The sequence below is a fragment of the Peromyscus maniculatus genome, chromosome 7 (assembly GCF_049852395.1).
Source record: "Peromyscus maniculatus bairdii isolate BWxNUB_F1_BW_parent chromosome 7, HU_Pman_BW_mat_3.1, whole genome shotgun sequence".
Classification (NCBI taxonomy): Eukaryota; Metazoa; Chordata; class Mammalia; order Rodentia; family Cricetidae; genus Peromyscus; species Peromyscus maniculatus.
In genome coordinates this window covers 87855822-87870049 of record NC_134858.1, presented here as the reverse complement: position 1 = coordinate 87870049, position 14228 = coordinate 87855822, and the positions used below count along the sequence as shown (strand labels likewise).

Here is a 14228-nt window from a genome sequence, read left to right as displayed (position 1 = left end):
GTTTAGGGATAACAAACACCTCCCTTGATTTAAAAAAAAAAAAAAAAGTAGAAGCTTGATTTATGAGCACAAACCACACAGACCCTGAAAACAGAAATGGAGAAGGGACAGATTCCTCCCTGGAAGGTCCAGGACCTGGGGAAAGCTGCTCGAGTTTGACCTCTCTCCAGGAGCAGCTAGCAGAGGAACAGCCTGAGGCATCTGAAGCTCTGCAGCTGGGAGGAAGGAACAAGCAGGACTAGATAAAGGTCTGCCAGGGAAAGTCTCCCTGAAGGAGCTGTAGGAAAGTTTTGCTTTAAGTGCTTTCATTCCTGAACAAGCCCTGAGGAAATTTTGGTATCAGGGATGCCCGCCTCTATGTGCGCTTCTGATCCCGGGCCAATATCGATGAAAGAGAAATGCTTAAGGCCAGCTCAGGGAGAACAGAACTCTTTTGACTCAAGAAACCTCCCATAGTGAAGAGGAAAGCTCATTTACTCTTGATTTTCAATAGAAAGCAAGCCTGGTAAAAAGGGAGCCAGAAGTTGACTCCCAGACCTGAAAAGAATTATGGGAAATAATCCAAAAGGTACCTCATAACAGCAGGCTGATATAAGAGAAATGCATTCTGGGAAAGGTAGTTTTTCTGCTAAAGACGGCTACTGCCCGGTAAAATTGTTTTTTTAACTCGAAATGAAAATTTTTTCCTAAACATTGCTGAAAAGTTTAGATTTACTTCCCAAAAAGCTGAGAGCAAACAAACAGCTTCCCTCACAGGAGATACTTAAAACAAAAAAAGTTTAAGATTCCAAAGAAACATGGATAGCATTAGAAGTTGTTCATAGTAAACTTAAAATACAGCTTCTGAAAAATTAAGAAAGAAGAAAGAATTGTAAGGAAACGGAGCTCAGAGCTTTGCCACTTTTAGCTCCTTTGGGAAAATGCCTTATATTGCCTACACAGAATGTTTTTTTTTTTACAGTAGCTGGATGACAAAGAGTTAAGGGCAATGAAGTCACTTAGAAATACATTAAGCTTTCAAGGCAAATAGTCTAGCAGGGGAACCTGCTGAATGATGCCAGTCTGGAACCCCACTCCAACTTAGACAATTATCTTCTCATGATGGGAAACTGACTGTTATGGAATGACTAGCTGAGCAATTCAGAAACAGAATGTTCCTTAGAAAGTTTTTTCTTCTTGTTCTCTTTTTGGGTTTGAAATGAAATTCAAAGAAAATTACTCTCTGTCTTATTGGAAGATAATGTAACATCTCTTCTAAATGTTAAGAAATCTTTTAAGTGTTTGCTATGTTAGATATTTGCTAGGTGTTAAAAAATCTCTTTTAGATGTTTGCTAAGTTAGATATTTGCTAAGGGTAGCTCTATGGAGAGTTTGCTAAGAGATTCTTCCTAGTATAAGTTAGTTAAGAATAAGAAGTATCTTTGCAGAGGCTGGAGAGATGGCTCAGAGGTTAAGAGCACTGGCTGTTGTTCTTCCAGTGGTTCTGAGTTCAATTCCCAGCAACCACATGGTGGCTCTCAACCATCTACAATGAGATCTGGTGCCCTTTCTGGCCTGCAGGCCACTCACTCACTGTTTACATAATAAATAAATGAAAGTTAAAAAAAAAGAAAAAGACAAAATAAGTTTAAAAAAGAAAAAAAGAAGTATCTTTGTTAAGGTAGTCCTATAGAGTTTTCTTTTTTTGTTGTTTTTGTTTTTGTTTTTTTGTTTTTGTTTTTCGAGATAGGGTTTCTCTGTGTAGCTTTGGGGCCTGTCCTGGAACTCACTATGTAGCCCAGGCTGGCTTTGAACTCACAGAGATCCGCCTGGCTCTGCCTCCCAAGTGCTGGGATTAAAGGCATGCACCGCCACCTGGCCCTATAGAATTTTCTTACGAATATAAGTTTGTAAAATAGATCTTCAGAATTTCTTTAAGACATGTAGCAATAAACTTGTAAGAAGTATAAATAAGAATATGTTGAATGTGAGTTTGTGAAAAAGTGTAAATGTTGAATGTGAACCTATGCTTAATGTATATGGTAAAGGAAACTGGGACGCAGAAGACAGTGTCCATAGTAGACTGCAAGCTGGCAGTCTGAGCAGTTTCAGAAGCTCCAGAAGCTGCTAAGAATGGCAGATGCCGGAGCCAGCATAACAACCACAGCCAGGCACCCACAGCTGAGACCTATGGAACATCAACACAGTGCAGAAAGACCTGAGCTAGCAGCAAAAACATTGCATTTTTCTGTTTGATGGCTAAAAGAAAGTCTTTTTTGAGAGGACTTTGCACCATCCAGTTCTTATGGAACTAATAGCTTTCATCGTGAAGGAAAAAGTGCCATAAAATGCTGCTATCACTAAAAATGTCTCTGACCTGAGAACGAAAGTTGCAGAGATACTTGTTTGAACTAAAATTGTTAACTGCAAAAAGTTTTTGGTTGTGAGGAACATTTCTTCATATTTGGAAGTGGAAATCTAGTACCAGAATTTATTTGAACTTTTTGAACTTAATAAAAAAATGAGATAAAACTACAAAAAGGTTTTGGTTATGGGTTTCTTCGTATTTGGAAGGCTGGTACCAGAATTTATTATTTGAATTTTGGGAAATGAATTGAACAGGAATAATTTCACTGCAATGGGACAATTTTGAATTTACTTATGTATATAGACTCTATCAATGCTGATTTATGGAACTATTTATGTAAAAATGGAACTGCTTAAAATGGAACTGTTTAAATAGAGAAATTTGAGGGTTTTTTTTCCTAAAAAAAATTATAAAGAAAAGGGGGAGTGTTAATATCCTCAATCTATTTAACTTAAAAAATATTTTAGTGTTACTTGAGTAAATTAATGTTATGTTTTGTATAGTGCTATTAAGAAATTGTTTTTTAATGTGGGTTTGTAAGAAAGAGAGTAGGTTTGTAGGAATTATAATTATATATAGTAATGTTAACCTATTGATATTGATGCACCATGGTTTGGTGAAGATAGGGAAATGTTTAAGTTTGATGTGAATACATCAGAAGTTTATCCTATGTTTTGTTGGCAAGAGATTCAAGTGGTTCTATTGAGTTTGCTTTAAGCTGTAAGATTAAGAGACTTATAACTATGTATAGAAATATTTGTTAGAATTATGTTAAACTGTTAATGTTAATGATGAAGTTAAGGGAGTCTTTAAGGTTGATGCAGTTGCATCAAGAGTTTTTTGGTTTAGAAAGGGCTAAGGCTGCTATAGTCACCTTAGACCCATTCCAACAAAGAAATGCCATCTTTTTCATCCTCTACTCCTTTCCTGGGAGGTGTGACAGCTATGGAGATTGCTGTGAGCTCTTAATGGGGAGTTGTTTTTTATATATTAAGAAGGGGGGACCTGTTGGAGCCCATTTTTAGGTTTCCCAGTGGCTTTACCCAGCAGGTCTGCATAGAGAAGATGATTGGACCATGGGCCTGAGTGCAGGTGTCCGAGATGGTCTGCACTTGGCTGTGCTGGGAGGAGGTCTTTTGCTCCACTCCTTGGCATTCCTTTTACTAGCTTAGGTCAGAGACAGTCAGGGCCTGATGGATTAGGATCCAAGCCCTCTAGAGGCTATCCTGTATTTTCTATCTGTTTCTCTCCCCTCTATCCTTCTAACTAATATTTCCTGCTGTTCCTACTCAAGAGTACTCTGGAGAAATATGATGGGAGTGAGAGATGGTCCCCCACACCACCCCTATTGCAGGCCTTGGCACAAGCCACTGTCCCACCACAGACACTCTGGCACCTCTCTCCCAAAGGTTGGGTCCACCAAGCCCTCAAGCAGTTACACTCTTAGCTCCTGCAGCCTCTACCCCTGCTGGGACCCTGGGGCCAGGCTGGATTGGGCCAGGCTCTGGAAACCATCACACCACAGCTGATAAAACAAAAGGCCTCTGGGGGAACAGCTGCCCAGCCACCTCCCACCCTGACCTGAGGGCCTGCCCCCTGCTCCTTACTCCCTATTCCTTCCTGCCTTCCTCTAGCCAGCATTCCAAGGCAGTGACAAGAGAATGGACCAATGTGAGCAGATACAGCCCATCACACACTCCTTCTGATGTGGTGCCCAGAAAGGTGGCCATGGAGTGCTACCAGCAGGCAAGAAGCAGGGAGGCAACAGAGCTTGGGAGGGACATCCCAAGCCCCATGCAACCACCCCTGCCTTGATTAACTCTAAATGTTCTGGAAGCAGGAGGGTGGCAGCATGCTGCCAGCCCCCTAGGGCTCGTTTGGTCCTTCAGGGATGGGAGGAGGGTTCGGGGCCCAGAGCCTAAAGAGAATTGAGCCACAAAGATAGGCAACTAGGTTGAGCCACACAAAAATAGGTCACCAGATAGAAAGGACTTAATAGGAAATAATAGGAGGGAGGATCTGTGGGACACAGGTCCAGTCAGTGGGAGATGAGTACAACACCAAGCCAGGTGAATCTGAGGACAGAAGGTACCAGGCCAGGGAGCCAGGATGAACATGGTTCTGGTTGGAGCAGGCAGAGGGAGAAGTCCCAGGGGGGAAAAAAATGAAATAGAATCTGGCCAAGGGAGGGAGAGGGGACACTAGTCCCTTGTGACTCTGTGCCAACCTGCTGGGCTCAGGGCACCTATGGGCTTGATGCCGGACAGCTAGAGAGATGGCGATGTACCTCTCTAATTGCCTGAGGATGTTATGTGGCTTCAGTTTACTCCTGATCCTCTCTGAACTATCACAGCCTCATTCATGTCCAAGGGAACAATCTCAAGCTATAGAAGTACCCACAGCAGTGCCTGGGAAGTCACAGAAGCAGCTGGCGGCTGGCCTTCCCTTCCTCTGTGAATGTTGTATGACCTTGGGCTACCACCCACCCTCTCTGGACCTTCACGTCCTTGAGTGTAAGAGGCTGGCCCCAAGCTATAGATGTACTCAGAGCTGAGTCTGCTTAGGAAAAGTCAGGGGCAGCCTTTCCTTCCTCTGGCTGGCTCATGGCCAAGCTCCTCACACAGCTGGACATACACCAAGGTCCCCACACCCATCAGCCATCCCCTCAGGGCTCTTCCTTGTGCTGATTATGGCAGGGCCGGGTCACCCCACATAGGGTCAGAGTAGACATGGGGTGACTCCAGTGGGAAGCCTTACTGTCACGTCAATATTGGGAAGAGCTGTCAACTGCCAGTTTCCCTCCCTGGCCCCAGTTTCTAGTCATAGAGTTGCTGGAGGTGAGATAAAGAACCCTACACTCCACCAAGCCTGCCTCCCACCCTGCAAAACCCTAACTTTAAGAAGAGGCATGAGCAGGGCTTCCCTGCCTTGACCAGGAGAGGCGCATGGATGCTGCAACCTCTCCACCATGCCTAAGCAGTCCTCAGCCCAGAGACACCTGGAGTTCTTCAGGTCGGCTGTTTTGGACTAGCTGCAGATGCCCCTTCACCCCACAACCACCCCCTGATCCTTCACCCCGTCCGGTTCCCTGGGTCCTGCCTCTGCCAGGCTTCCGCTATGCCCAGCTTCCTCTCCTACCCGGCTTCAGTGTCAGCTCTAAAAGCACTCAGAGCGTTTCCCTGACTCCAAGAGAGGTCTCTGTCCCTCTACACCTTCCTACACCCCACACACACCCAGGACTGCTGCCATCCCTCATCACTTTGAGTGGTTGTGCCTTCATCTCTGTATGGGTGCGGACTTGCAGACAGGTTTTATATGTGAGCCTGGCCTCTGTTACATGTGTGCCTGTGGACCCAGCCAGGGGAAGCCATGTCTCAGTCTACTGGCTCAGGAAACATATTCACAGAGAACTGAGGGGCGTGGCCATATAGGGATAGTGGGTGGTCTGTACGTGATGCTGAGAGTTCTACGAGCTGTGGAAAGACTGCTGGACCACCCATTCAGCACCCACCCGTTCAGATCCCCACCCTGTTTTGGCAGAAACTGTCTCCTGTCCTACCCCAGCTAGGAGCTAGTGGATGGGAGATGGAACAGCCACTCTGCCTGTTGTAGAGGGTTCCTCTGCCTCCCCCTTCTCCTGGACTTTGCACCCCTTGCCTGTTCACTCACAGATGGAGCAGAGAAGTGTGCCCTGACCTGGTGTGGGCGACTCTCCCTCCCAAGCACCCTCAGGTGGTGGGTTCCATTTCCATCTGCAAGATATGCCTCAGGCTCAGGCTCTCTGCCTCTCCTCCTACTCTGAGCCCAGGCCCCCAGCCAAGGCTCTCATACATTCCAGCAGCTAAAGGAACACAGAGACTAGCCTGTTCCGCTGTCTGTCCCTGAGCCAGGGTGCTGGGTGGCACTCTGGGTGGGGCAGCTGGGAACAAGCCCTGTGGGTGTTTCAGGGTACCCACTATTCTGATTTCCCAAGAAATCTCATCCTCTGTTCCTCGCTGGGAGGCTCACCTCCTCCCCATCCCACTCTGCTTCTCAGGTTCAAATGCACAGGGTCAACCACTCGGTAACTGTAGAAAGAGTAATAGCAGCCATGGCCATGTACTGACTGTGTACTCTCTGGTAGGCAATGTGCTAGTGTGCCTCTTGCTTTCTTGGTTAATCCTCAAAGCAAACACCGAGCTTGTCCATCATGATCCCCATTTTTGGAGGCTTAAGGGCTAATGTAACTCATCTGCCAACACAAGGAGACTGGGCCAGGGTCCAAGATTTAACCACCAAACTGAGCTCTCCAGTTTCCGATTGTCACCCCTCACCCAAGTTCCTCTTCCAGGGGAGGCCTGTGTCCATGCTGTCACCAGCCCAGCCCTCCAGGCATGCACCAGCTTAATGCCATAGGGAGTGGAGCGGGCTTCCAGGGAACCACAGCACACTGAGCAAGCAGGCCTATCTCCTCTGCTCTCCACTGATGATGCTCTTCTACACTGACATCTGAAGGATAAACAAAGCATAACTCCACCCGGGCAGAGGGTAAGAAGGACATGATGACAGCAAATGAATGATGCCGACAGAACTTCCGGAAGCTGCAAAGCAGATGGTGGATCAGTAGCTGACTTGGTAAAGTGACAGAAGCCGAGAGCTAAAGCCGGTGTGGAGAAACAAGGGAGAAAGAGAACCCTAGAAGACTCGGGAATCAGGATCTCAGGGACCCTCAGCTATCTGGGGGCCAGTAGGGCTGAGGACGGAGCTAATTTGAAGGTTTCCACTCCAACTCTGTGTGGCCAGGTGATTGCTATTACCCTACTCAGAAGAAAAGAAACCCAGGAGGATCTGGCCTAGGAATCCCAATCACAGCAGAAGAACCTATGCAGAACTAATACTCTGCACAGTGAATGCCGAGACATCAGTCAGCCCTGCCCTATTGGATGCCAGCCGAGAAACGTGACATGCTCCCAGGAAACTAGAGCCTTCTCTGGGTATCCCAAGTCACTCAGAAACATGACCCCAGTTTCTGGCATATAAGGATGCAAACCCACCCCCACCCCCACCCCCGCAAAAAAAAGCTGAATCCCAATAAGCCCTTCATCAGTGACTCAGAGAGCACCAAGGCTATAGATCTCCCAGTAGGCAGCTCTTTCTCCTTCTCTATACAAAACATACCAACGCGTTGTAAGAAAATCTTTAACATGAAAGAAACATGTTTAGAAAGAATAAACCAGGCTGTTGAGAGATGGCTTATCAGTTAGGAGCACTTGCTGTTCTTGCAGAGGACAAGAATTCAGTTCCTAGTGCCCACATCATGTGGCTCACAGCAGCCTCTAACTCTAGTGCCAGGGAATCCAATGTCTTTTCCTGGCCTCTGCAGGTACTGCACTCACATGTCTCATTTATGGAGACACATAAATATAAATAAAATCTGTCTTAAAAAAAAAAGGGGGGGGTTGGAGATTTAGCTCAGTGGTAAAGCACTTGCCTAGCAAGTGCAAGGCCCTGGGTTCGGTCCTCAGCTCCGGGGGGGGGGGGACCATAACCCAAAGAAAAAAAGATTTCAAACTAGGAGGTGATGGCTCATGCCTTTAATCTCAGCACTCGAGAGGCAGAGCTAGGAGGATGTCTGAGTTCGAGGCCAGCCTGATCTACAGTACAAGTTTCAGGACAGCCAGGGCTACACAGAGAAACCCTGTTGTGGGATATTTGACATCCAATAACTAGGCAGGAGGTATAGGCGGGACTTCGGGGGGGCGGGGGGAGGAGATGAATCCAGGAACGCAGGAGATGGAATGGAGACACGGGAAGTCAGACATACAGAATAAAAGAAAGGTAAAAAGCCACATGGTAAAATATACATTAATAAAAGCATGTTACTCTAAGTTGTAAGAGCTAGTGAGACAAGCCTAAGCTAAGGCTGAGCTTTCATAATTAATAATAAGTCTCCATGTTGTTATTTGTGAACTACATGGAGGAGGAGAAGAGAAGAAGGAGGAAGAGGAGGAGGAGGAGGAGGAGGAGGAGGAGGAAGAAGAAGAAGAAGAAGAAGAAGAAGAAGAAGAAAAGATTTCATAAATTCATATAAATCTGAACCTCAGAAAGAACAGACGATGCACTTATGAAGCAAGACAAGTTAAAAATGAGTATTTAGGGACTATTAAAGCTAAGGAAATAAAAAGAACAATAAACAAAATGTGAAAATTTTAATAGAGTAGAGACATACATGTATAATACCAGCACTTAGTGGAAGGAGGCAGGAGGATCAGGAGTTCAATGTCAGCCTTGGCTAGATACCAAGTTAGGGCTAGCTTGGGCTGCATGAGACAGCCATCTCTAAACAAACAAAACCTTTAACAGAAGAAGTATATGAAAGCAAAGCAATACCTCTCTGAAAAGAAAAGATGGAAAAAGCCTAAAAATTAAGGGGAAAACAACTCAATATTAAAAGGGTTTCAAAAAGAAAACAATAGATTATCAAAAATAAATAATACAAAAACATCTCCAGTAACTGAAAAACATGTGTTTCTAGATGAAGACAGCCCAATGAATGTCCCCAAAATAAAAAGAGACCAAGGCACAGATTCCTAAAAGCTTCCAGACTATTTAAAAGGTCACATACAAAGACGTCAGGATAGGAATGGTATGGGGTGTCTCAACAGTAACGTTGGGAACTAGCAGATAATAGAAAAAATGCCTTCCACATTCCAAGAGTGACTAGGTACCAAATCAAACTACCAAGCTTATGTTAAAGAAGAGCAAAGGCATGTTCAGACAGACCGTTTACCTCAATGTGCCCACTTTGGATAGATGCCTAAGGGTGTGCTCCATCAAAACAACAACAAAAGATAATCCCTCAGAAGCATGGAATCCAGGAAACAGGAAGCCTCTCTGTGACAATTTTAGGGATAGTCTAGGAAAGTATCCAGTCTAGAGGGAAGCTGGGGATGGTATAGTGGCTGGTTTTGTGTGTTAACTTGACACAAGCTAGAGCCATCAGAGAAGAAGGAGCCTCAGTTGAGAAAATGCCTCCATGAGATCCAGCTGGTAAGGCATTTTCTCAGTTAGTGATCAATGGGGAAGGGCCCAGCCCATGGTGGGTGGTGCCATTCCTGGGGCTTCATAGTCCTGGGTTCTATAAGAAAGGAGGCTGAGCCAGGCGGTGGACTGTGGCTTATAATAAATTTCAGTTTTACTCAAAAAAAAAAAAAAAAAAGATTCTGCTGTTGACATTTTTAATTTTTCAATGTCTCTGAACCTCAGCTTTGTCAGCAAGATCTGAAAGGACACAGGAGCATGTGCACGAGCCAAAGAAATGCACAGTGTCTGCACCCAATGTTCTTTGTCGCTCTGTTTGTGTATAACATTCACTCTTCTTCAGAAGCACAGGATCCTCCTGATGGCCCACTGCGTGTCTGGAAACCCTCTAAAAGGGGGAGGGAATCCCCGCAGATAAGAGTGCCATGCCTACAGTGAGAGAGGAGTATGGACAGCCCCAGAGGCTGTACTGTCACTCAAACTCCAACTTGCTTCCAATGAAGAAAGAAGCATTGGTTCTGGAAACAGGGCCAACTAAGAAGCCCCCACGTCCCTTCTTGCTCAGATTACATCCCTGAATCAGCCAATGACTGTGCAAACAGTGATGACACAAGAGGAAAGGACAAGACAGTGATCTTTTCTTGGAGTTTGTTCCTTATCAGTAAGCAGAAGGTGGACCATCAGGAATGAACGCACATATAGAGGAAAGCACTCAGAAAAATGACAAGTAGTTTGAACAGTTTCCTTCACTATTTCCACTGCCCTAGTGAAGATCACTCAGAAAGGCCAGTTGTGCAGCTGTGATCATTCTGCGTCTTAAAAGCTGACAGTGGCATTTAAGATCAAGCTGGCACCAGCGGGCGGACATGTAGCAAGGTCTCCAAGAGCATAGCATGCCTGGCCATGCTTGAGGCTCTGGGATTGAACAGCAGTACCACACACGGGGCCCTGTACAAAGCAAAAGTGAATGGTAGAATGTGTGCTCAGAAGTTGGTTAGGGGCCCACTGAGGAGGCTCAGCAGGGTAAGTGGCTTCTGCCATGCAAGTCTGGCAGCCTGAATTGGATGCCCAGAACTCACATAAAGGTGCAAGGAGAGAACTGACTGCACACAGTGGTCCTCTGAGCTCCATGTGTGCACTGTGGTGTGCACGCGTGCACACATGTATACACACACACAAATATACCCACTGATTATTTTTAAAAAAAGAGCTCGCGAGTCAGGTGTGGTGTCACATGCCTTTAATCCCAGCACTCAGGGGGCAGAGGCAGGCAGATCTTTGTGAGTTTGAGGCCAGCCTGGATTCCAGGACAGCAAGACTACATAGAATAACCCTGTCGAGACAGACAGAGGGGGGGAGGGAGGGAGGGAGGGAGGGAGGGAGGGAGGGAGGGAGGGAGGGAGGGAGAGAGAGTTTTTAACTTTAAAAACAAGAGGAGGAAGAAAAAAGGGGGGAAAAGAATTTAGGGCCAGGAAGTTGGCTCAGCAGATAAAGACACTTGTCTGACAACCTGAGTTAAAACCCCAGAACACGATTGACAAATCTAGAAAACCCATGCCCTCAAGTAGTCCTCTGACCTCCACCCATGTGCACCCCAATAAATAAAGAAATTTTAAAAAAAAAATCTAGATTTAACCCTTTTTCTTACTTAGAATATTAAGTAAGAATACAAAATAGCTCAACAAAGTAAGAGACTGAAGGAAGGAAAAGCCTTCTATTTTTGCTCCTCTTCGTCTGGCCTCACTAGGCTGTGAAGCTGGCCACCCATCCCCCAGGATCCCTCTTTGCCAGCCCTGACTGCCAGCATCTTCCTGACTGCATACAGTAATAGCCCTCCCTGTCTGCAGCGGGCTCACCTCCCTGCCCTGGATGGAGCCTGACACTTTTCCTAGCTGGGCCCCCTCGAGCTCCTGCCCGTCCTCCAAGGCCCAGCACCACAGCACAGGTGCACTGGTCCAGAGGACTCTTGAGGCCCCGCATCTACCAGGCGCCCCACACACCCCACTGCCTGGCACTGCATCCCCGCCATGGGACAATGGCCGCAGAGACGGGGCCTGGCCACCAGGCCCGGGGAAGGACTTACTCGAGGAACCTGGTGATGTACTCGCGGCTGCAGCGGGACCAGGTGAGCGGAATGCCTCCGTCATACAGGAGCTGTGGAGACATGATGAAAGGCCGTTTCCCAATGGACTCACAGTCATTGCCGTTGCCGTCATGCTGAATGCCAAAACTGCGTGAGAGCACAGGCCCCAGGGGCAGGTGAGCAGCGGGAGGGCCACCAGGCCTCCTTCCATGGGAGGTCTGCAAGGGGTACAGTCCCAATTCCCGGGGCTAGCTCTGTCACCTCACGGCTGTGTGGCCTTGAGAAAGTCACACACCCTCTCTGAGCCTGTTTCTTGAATACACACTATGGGGACGACAGTGGGGTTCCCTGGGGTTCCCATCTACATGTACCAGGCTGAGCCTGAAGTGAACCTGTGTTGAGACCATCAGAGCCCATCCTTGCGCCCAGAGCTAGCCAAGAATGGCAATCCAGGAGATGCGGATGAGAGTCTATTGTGGCCCTACATCCTCACTGGCCCCAGGGTGACTTCAGGCTGTAAACTTGAGTTAAGAGGTCTGAGCTACCACCTCCCAGGAAGATCTCAAGAGACCATCCCTACGGAGAGCCCAAGAAAACGTTCCTGAGCCAGGAACCATGCCAACTACTAATTCCACTTAACCCTCCTCACCCCAGAGAACCTCCGAGAGGCCAAGGTAACAACTAGCCAGAGTAACAACACAGCCAGGACTGAGGCCACCAACACAGGCATGGCTGTCACCCAGCCCAAGTCCTCTGGCCCACAGAGCTCTCTGGGAGCCTGTTCACCAGATAACCAACCCTGGCACAGGTGGCGAAGGGCATAGGCCACGCTACACAGGAGCCACGGGCAGAGGTGACGTTGCTCTCACTCCAGCCTCCTCTGTCTACGAGGAGCACACAGAGGCCCAGGAAGGACATGGCACCTTGCCCAGGGTCACAGAGTGGGCAGGAATGGAAGCAAAGTGACAAGAGTCAAAAATGCCAGCACCGAGGGCAATAAAGGGGGTGGCCAAGGCTCCACACACTGACCGGCCATCCCCATTCCTCTCACGTGACACCCTGCAGATGGGCCTTAGTGATGCCCCAGCAGACCTCTCTCCTGCTTACAGGAGGAAGTCTTGTTGAAGAAAACAGGGACAGTCCTGGGGCTTTGTGGTTGGGATTGCCATCTCGGACAGTATTGTCCCCTGGGGTTTTGTGACCCATGATCCTCCCTGGCTGGTGCCCAAGCGTGGAAAGGTAAAGTCAGGTTTCTGTCTGGTAGCGGGGGCAGGTGAGTTACCTGTGTCCTAGCTCGTGGGCCACAGTGAAGGCCAGTGGCAGGCCCGTGTCCTCACTGACACTGCAGCTCAGGTGAGGGTGGCACATGCCAGCCACGTGAGACAGGCCCAGGGTTTCGCAGGGGTGGTTCATGGCTGCACACAAATCCTTCCTGCAAAGAAAGAAGCGGTCACAGGCTGTCTTAGTCCAATGCCAAGAGGGCCAGGAGGAGCCCAGGCCAGCCCAGGTCAGGTAGAAAGGGTGGTGCTTCTCACCACTCTGACATCGGACCCACATATGGCCATTTTAGAAGCAGGTGCTTTTGCTCACACACAACCTTTCCAACACACTGGGACCCCAGGAAGGGATGTGTGTCTAGAACAAACAATGTTGGTACCACTCCAGCTGCCGTAGTCCAGCAGAGGGAAGATAACACACAATAATACGGGCTCTGAGCCCAAGAGACAGCTCAATGGGCAAAGGCACTTGTGGCCAGCCTGAGGTCCTGAGTTAGATCTCTGGAATCTACACGATGGAGGACAAGAAACAATGGCTGCAAGCTGTCCTCTGAGTTCCACACACGTGCTATGGCATGCATGTAAACACACACACACACACACACACACACACACACACACACACACACACGTAAATAAATATAACTTTTAAAAGTTGGAAAAATAAAATAAAATAGAGCCCCAGAGAATAGGAGAGAGGGAAGGAACTGCAATAGAAAATAAACAGCATAAGAATGTCTGAAAGCCAGTGTTCTCTGCAAATGGATTCTTGGCCACCAACCTTCACAACTGAATAGCACAACACTGCACACACACACTCTACACATACCATACATACCACAGACTCCACACACATCACACATGCATATATAGACCACATATATACAGCGTAAACACATATACCACACACCATTCATACACGCGCGCGCGCGCGCACACACACACACACACACACACAATGCTCACACACCACACCCACATACATGTAGAACTGGTGAGTCCTGAACACATCTTTGGATTGCACGCACCTCTGTCCACTTCTGCCTTGTGTTATCTAAGCTTCTTTGAGCAAGACATTACCGTGGGGAGCCTGGGTGGCTGCGGGGTGTCTCTGTATGACAGTGACATGACACCCCTCAATTCTAAGGCCCTCCCTCCCTTCCTGGCGAGGTACCTGGTGAGCAGGATGGCCGTGTCATGGTGCTGCGGGTGGGCGTCCCCCTTGGTGTTGATGCTCTTCTGCCACTTGCAGAAGCTCCTCAGAGTGTTGTCTGCATGGTGCGTGATCTTTAAGTCATTCTGGGGACAGAAAGAGGGGTGGCTCATGCCTCATACGGAGCTCGGAGGGACAAGCCTGATTTGCCTCCACACCGAGGCAGGCGTCAGAGAGGTAAGGGACGGAGCAACCGGCTCTCCAGCCTCCACCCCTCTGTCTGTGACCTGCCAGAAAGTCTCTCAAGGGCCAGAGGTGTGGGAGGATACTGTGATGGCCAAGGAGGCC

At 47.8% G+C, this 14228-nt stretch overlaps 1 protein-coding gene across 3 annotated transcripts in view; it reads right to left on the bottom strand.

The window, feature by feature from the left end:
• Window positions 1–14228, bottom strand: part of Adamts7 (ADAM metallopeptidase with thrombospondin type 1 motif 7) — a 46132-nt gene that overhangs the window by 16171 nt on the left and 15733 nt on the right. For 2 of the 3 annotated variants that reach the window (XM_042281415.2, XM_042281417.2), the window contains exons 6-8: window positions 13902–14026; window positions 12733–12882; window positions 11451–11597 (exon numbers count right to left, since the gene is read on the bottom strand). In XM_042281415.2, coding sequence (XP_042137349.2) covers window positions 11451–11597; window positions 12733–12882; window positions 13902–14026 — 422 coding nt within the window. Of the gene's footprint in view, window positions 1–11450; window positions 11598–12732; window positions 12883–13901; window positions 14027–14228 lie in introns of those variants that run through there. The other variant, XM_042281418.2, reaches the window with a different exon arrangement.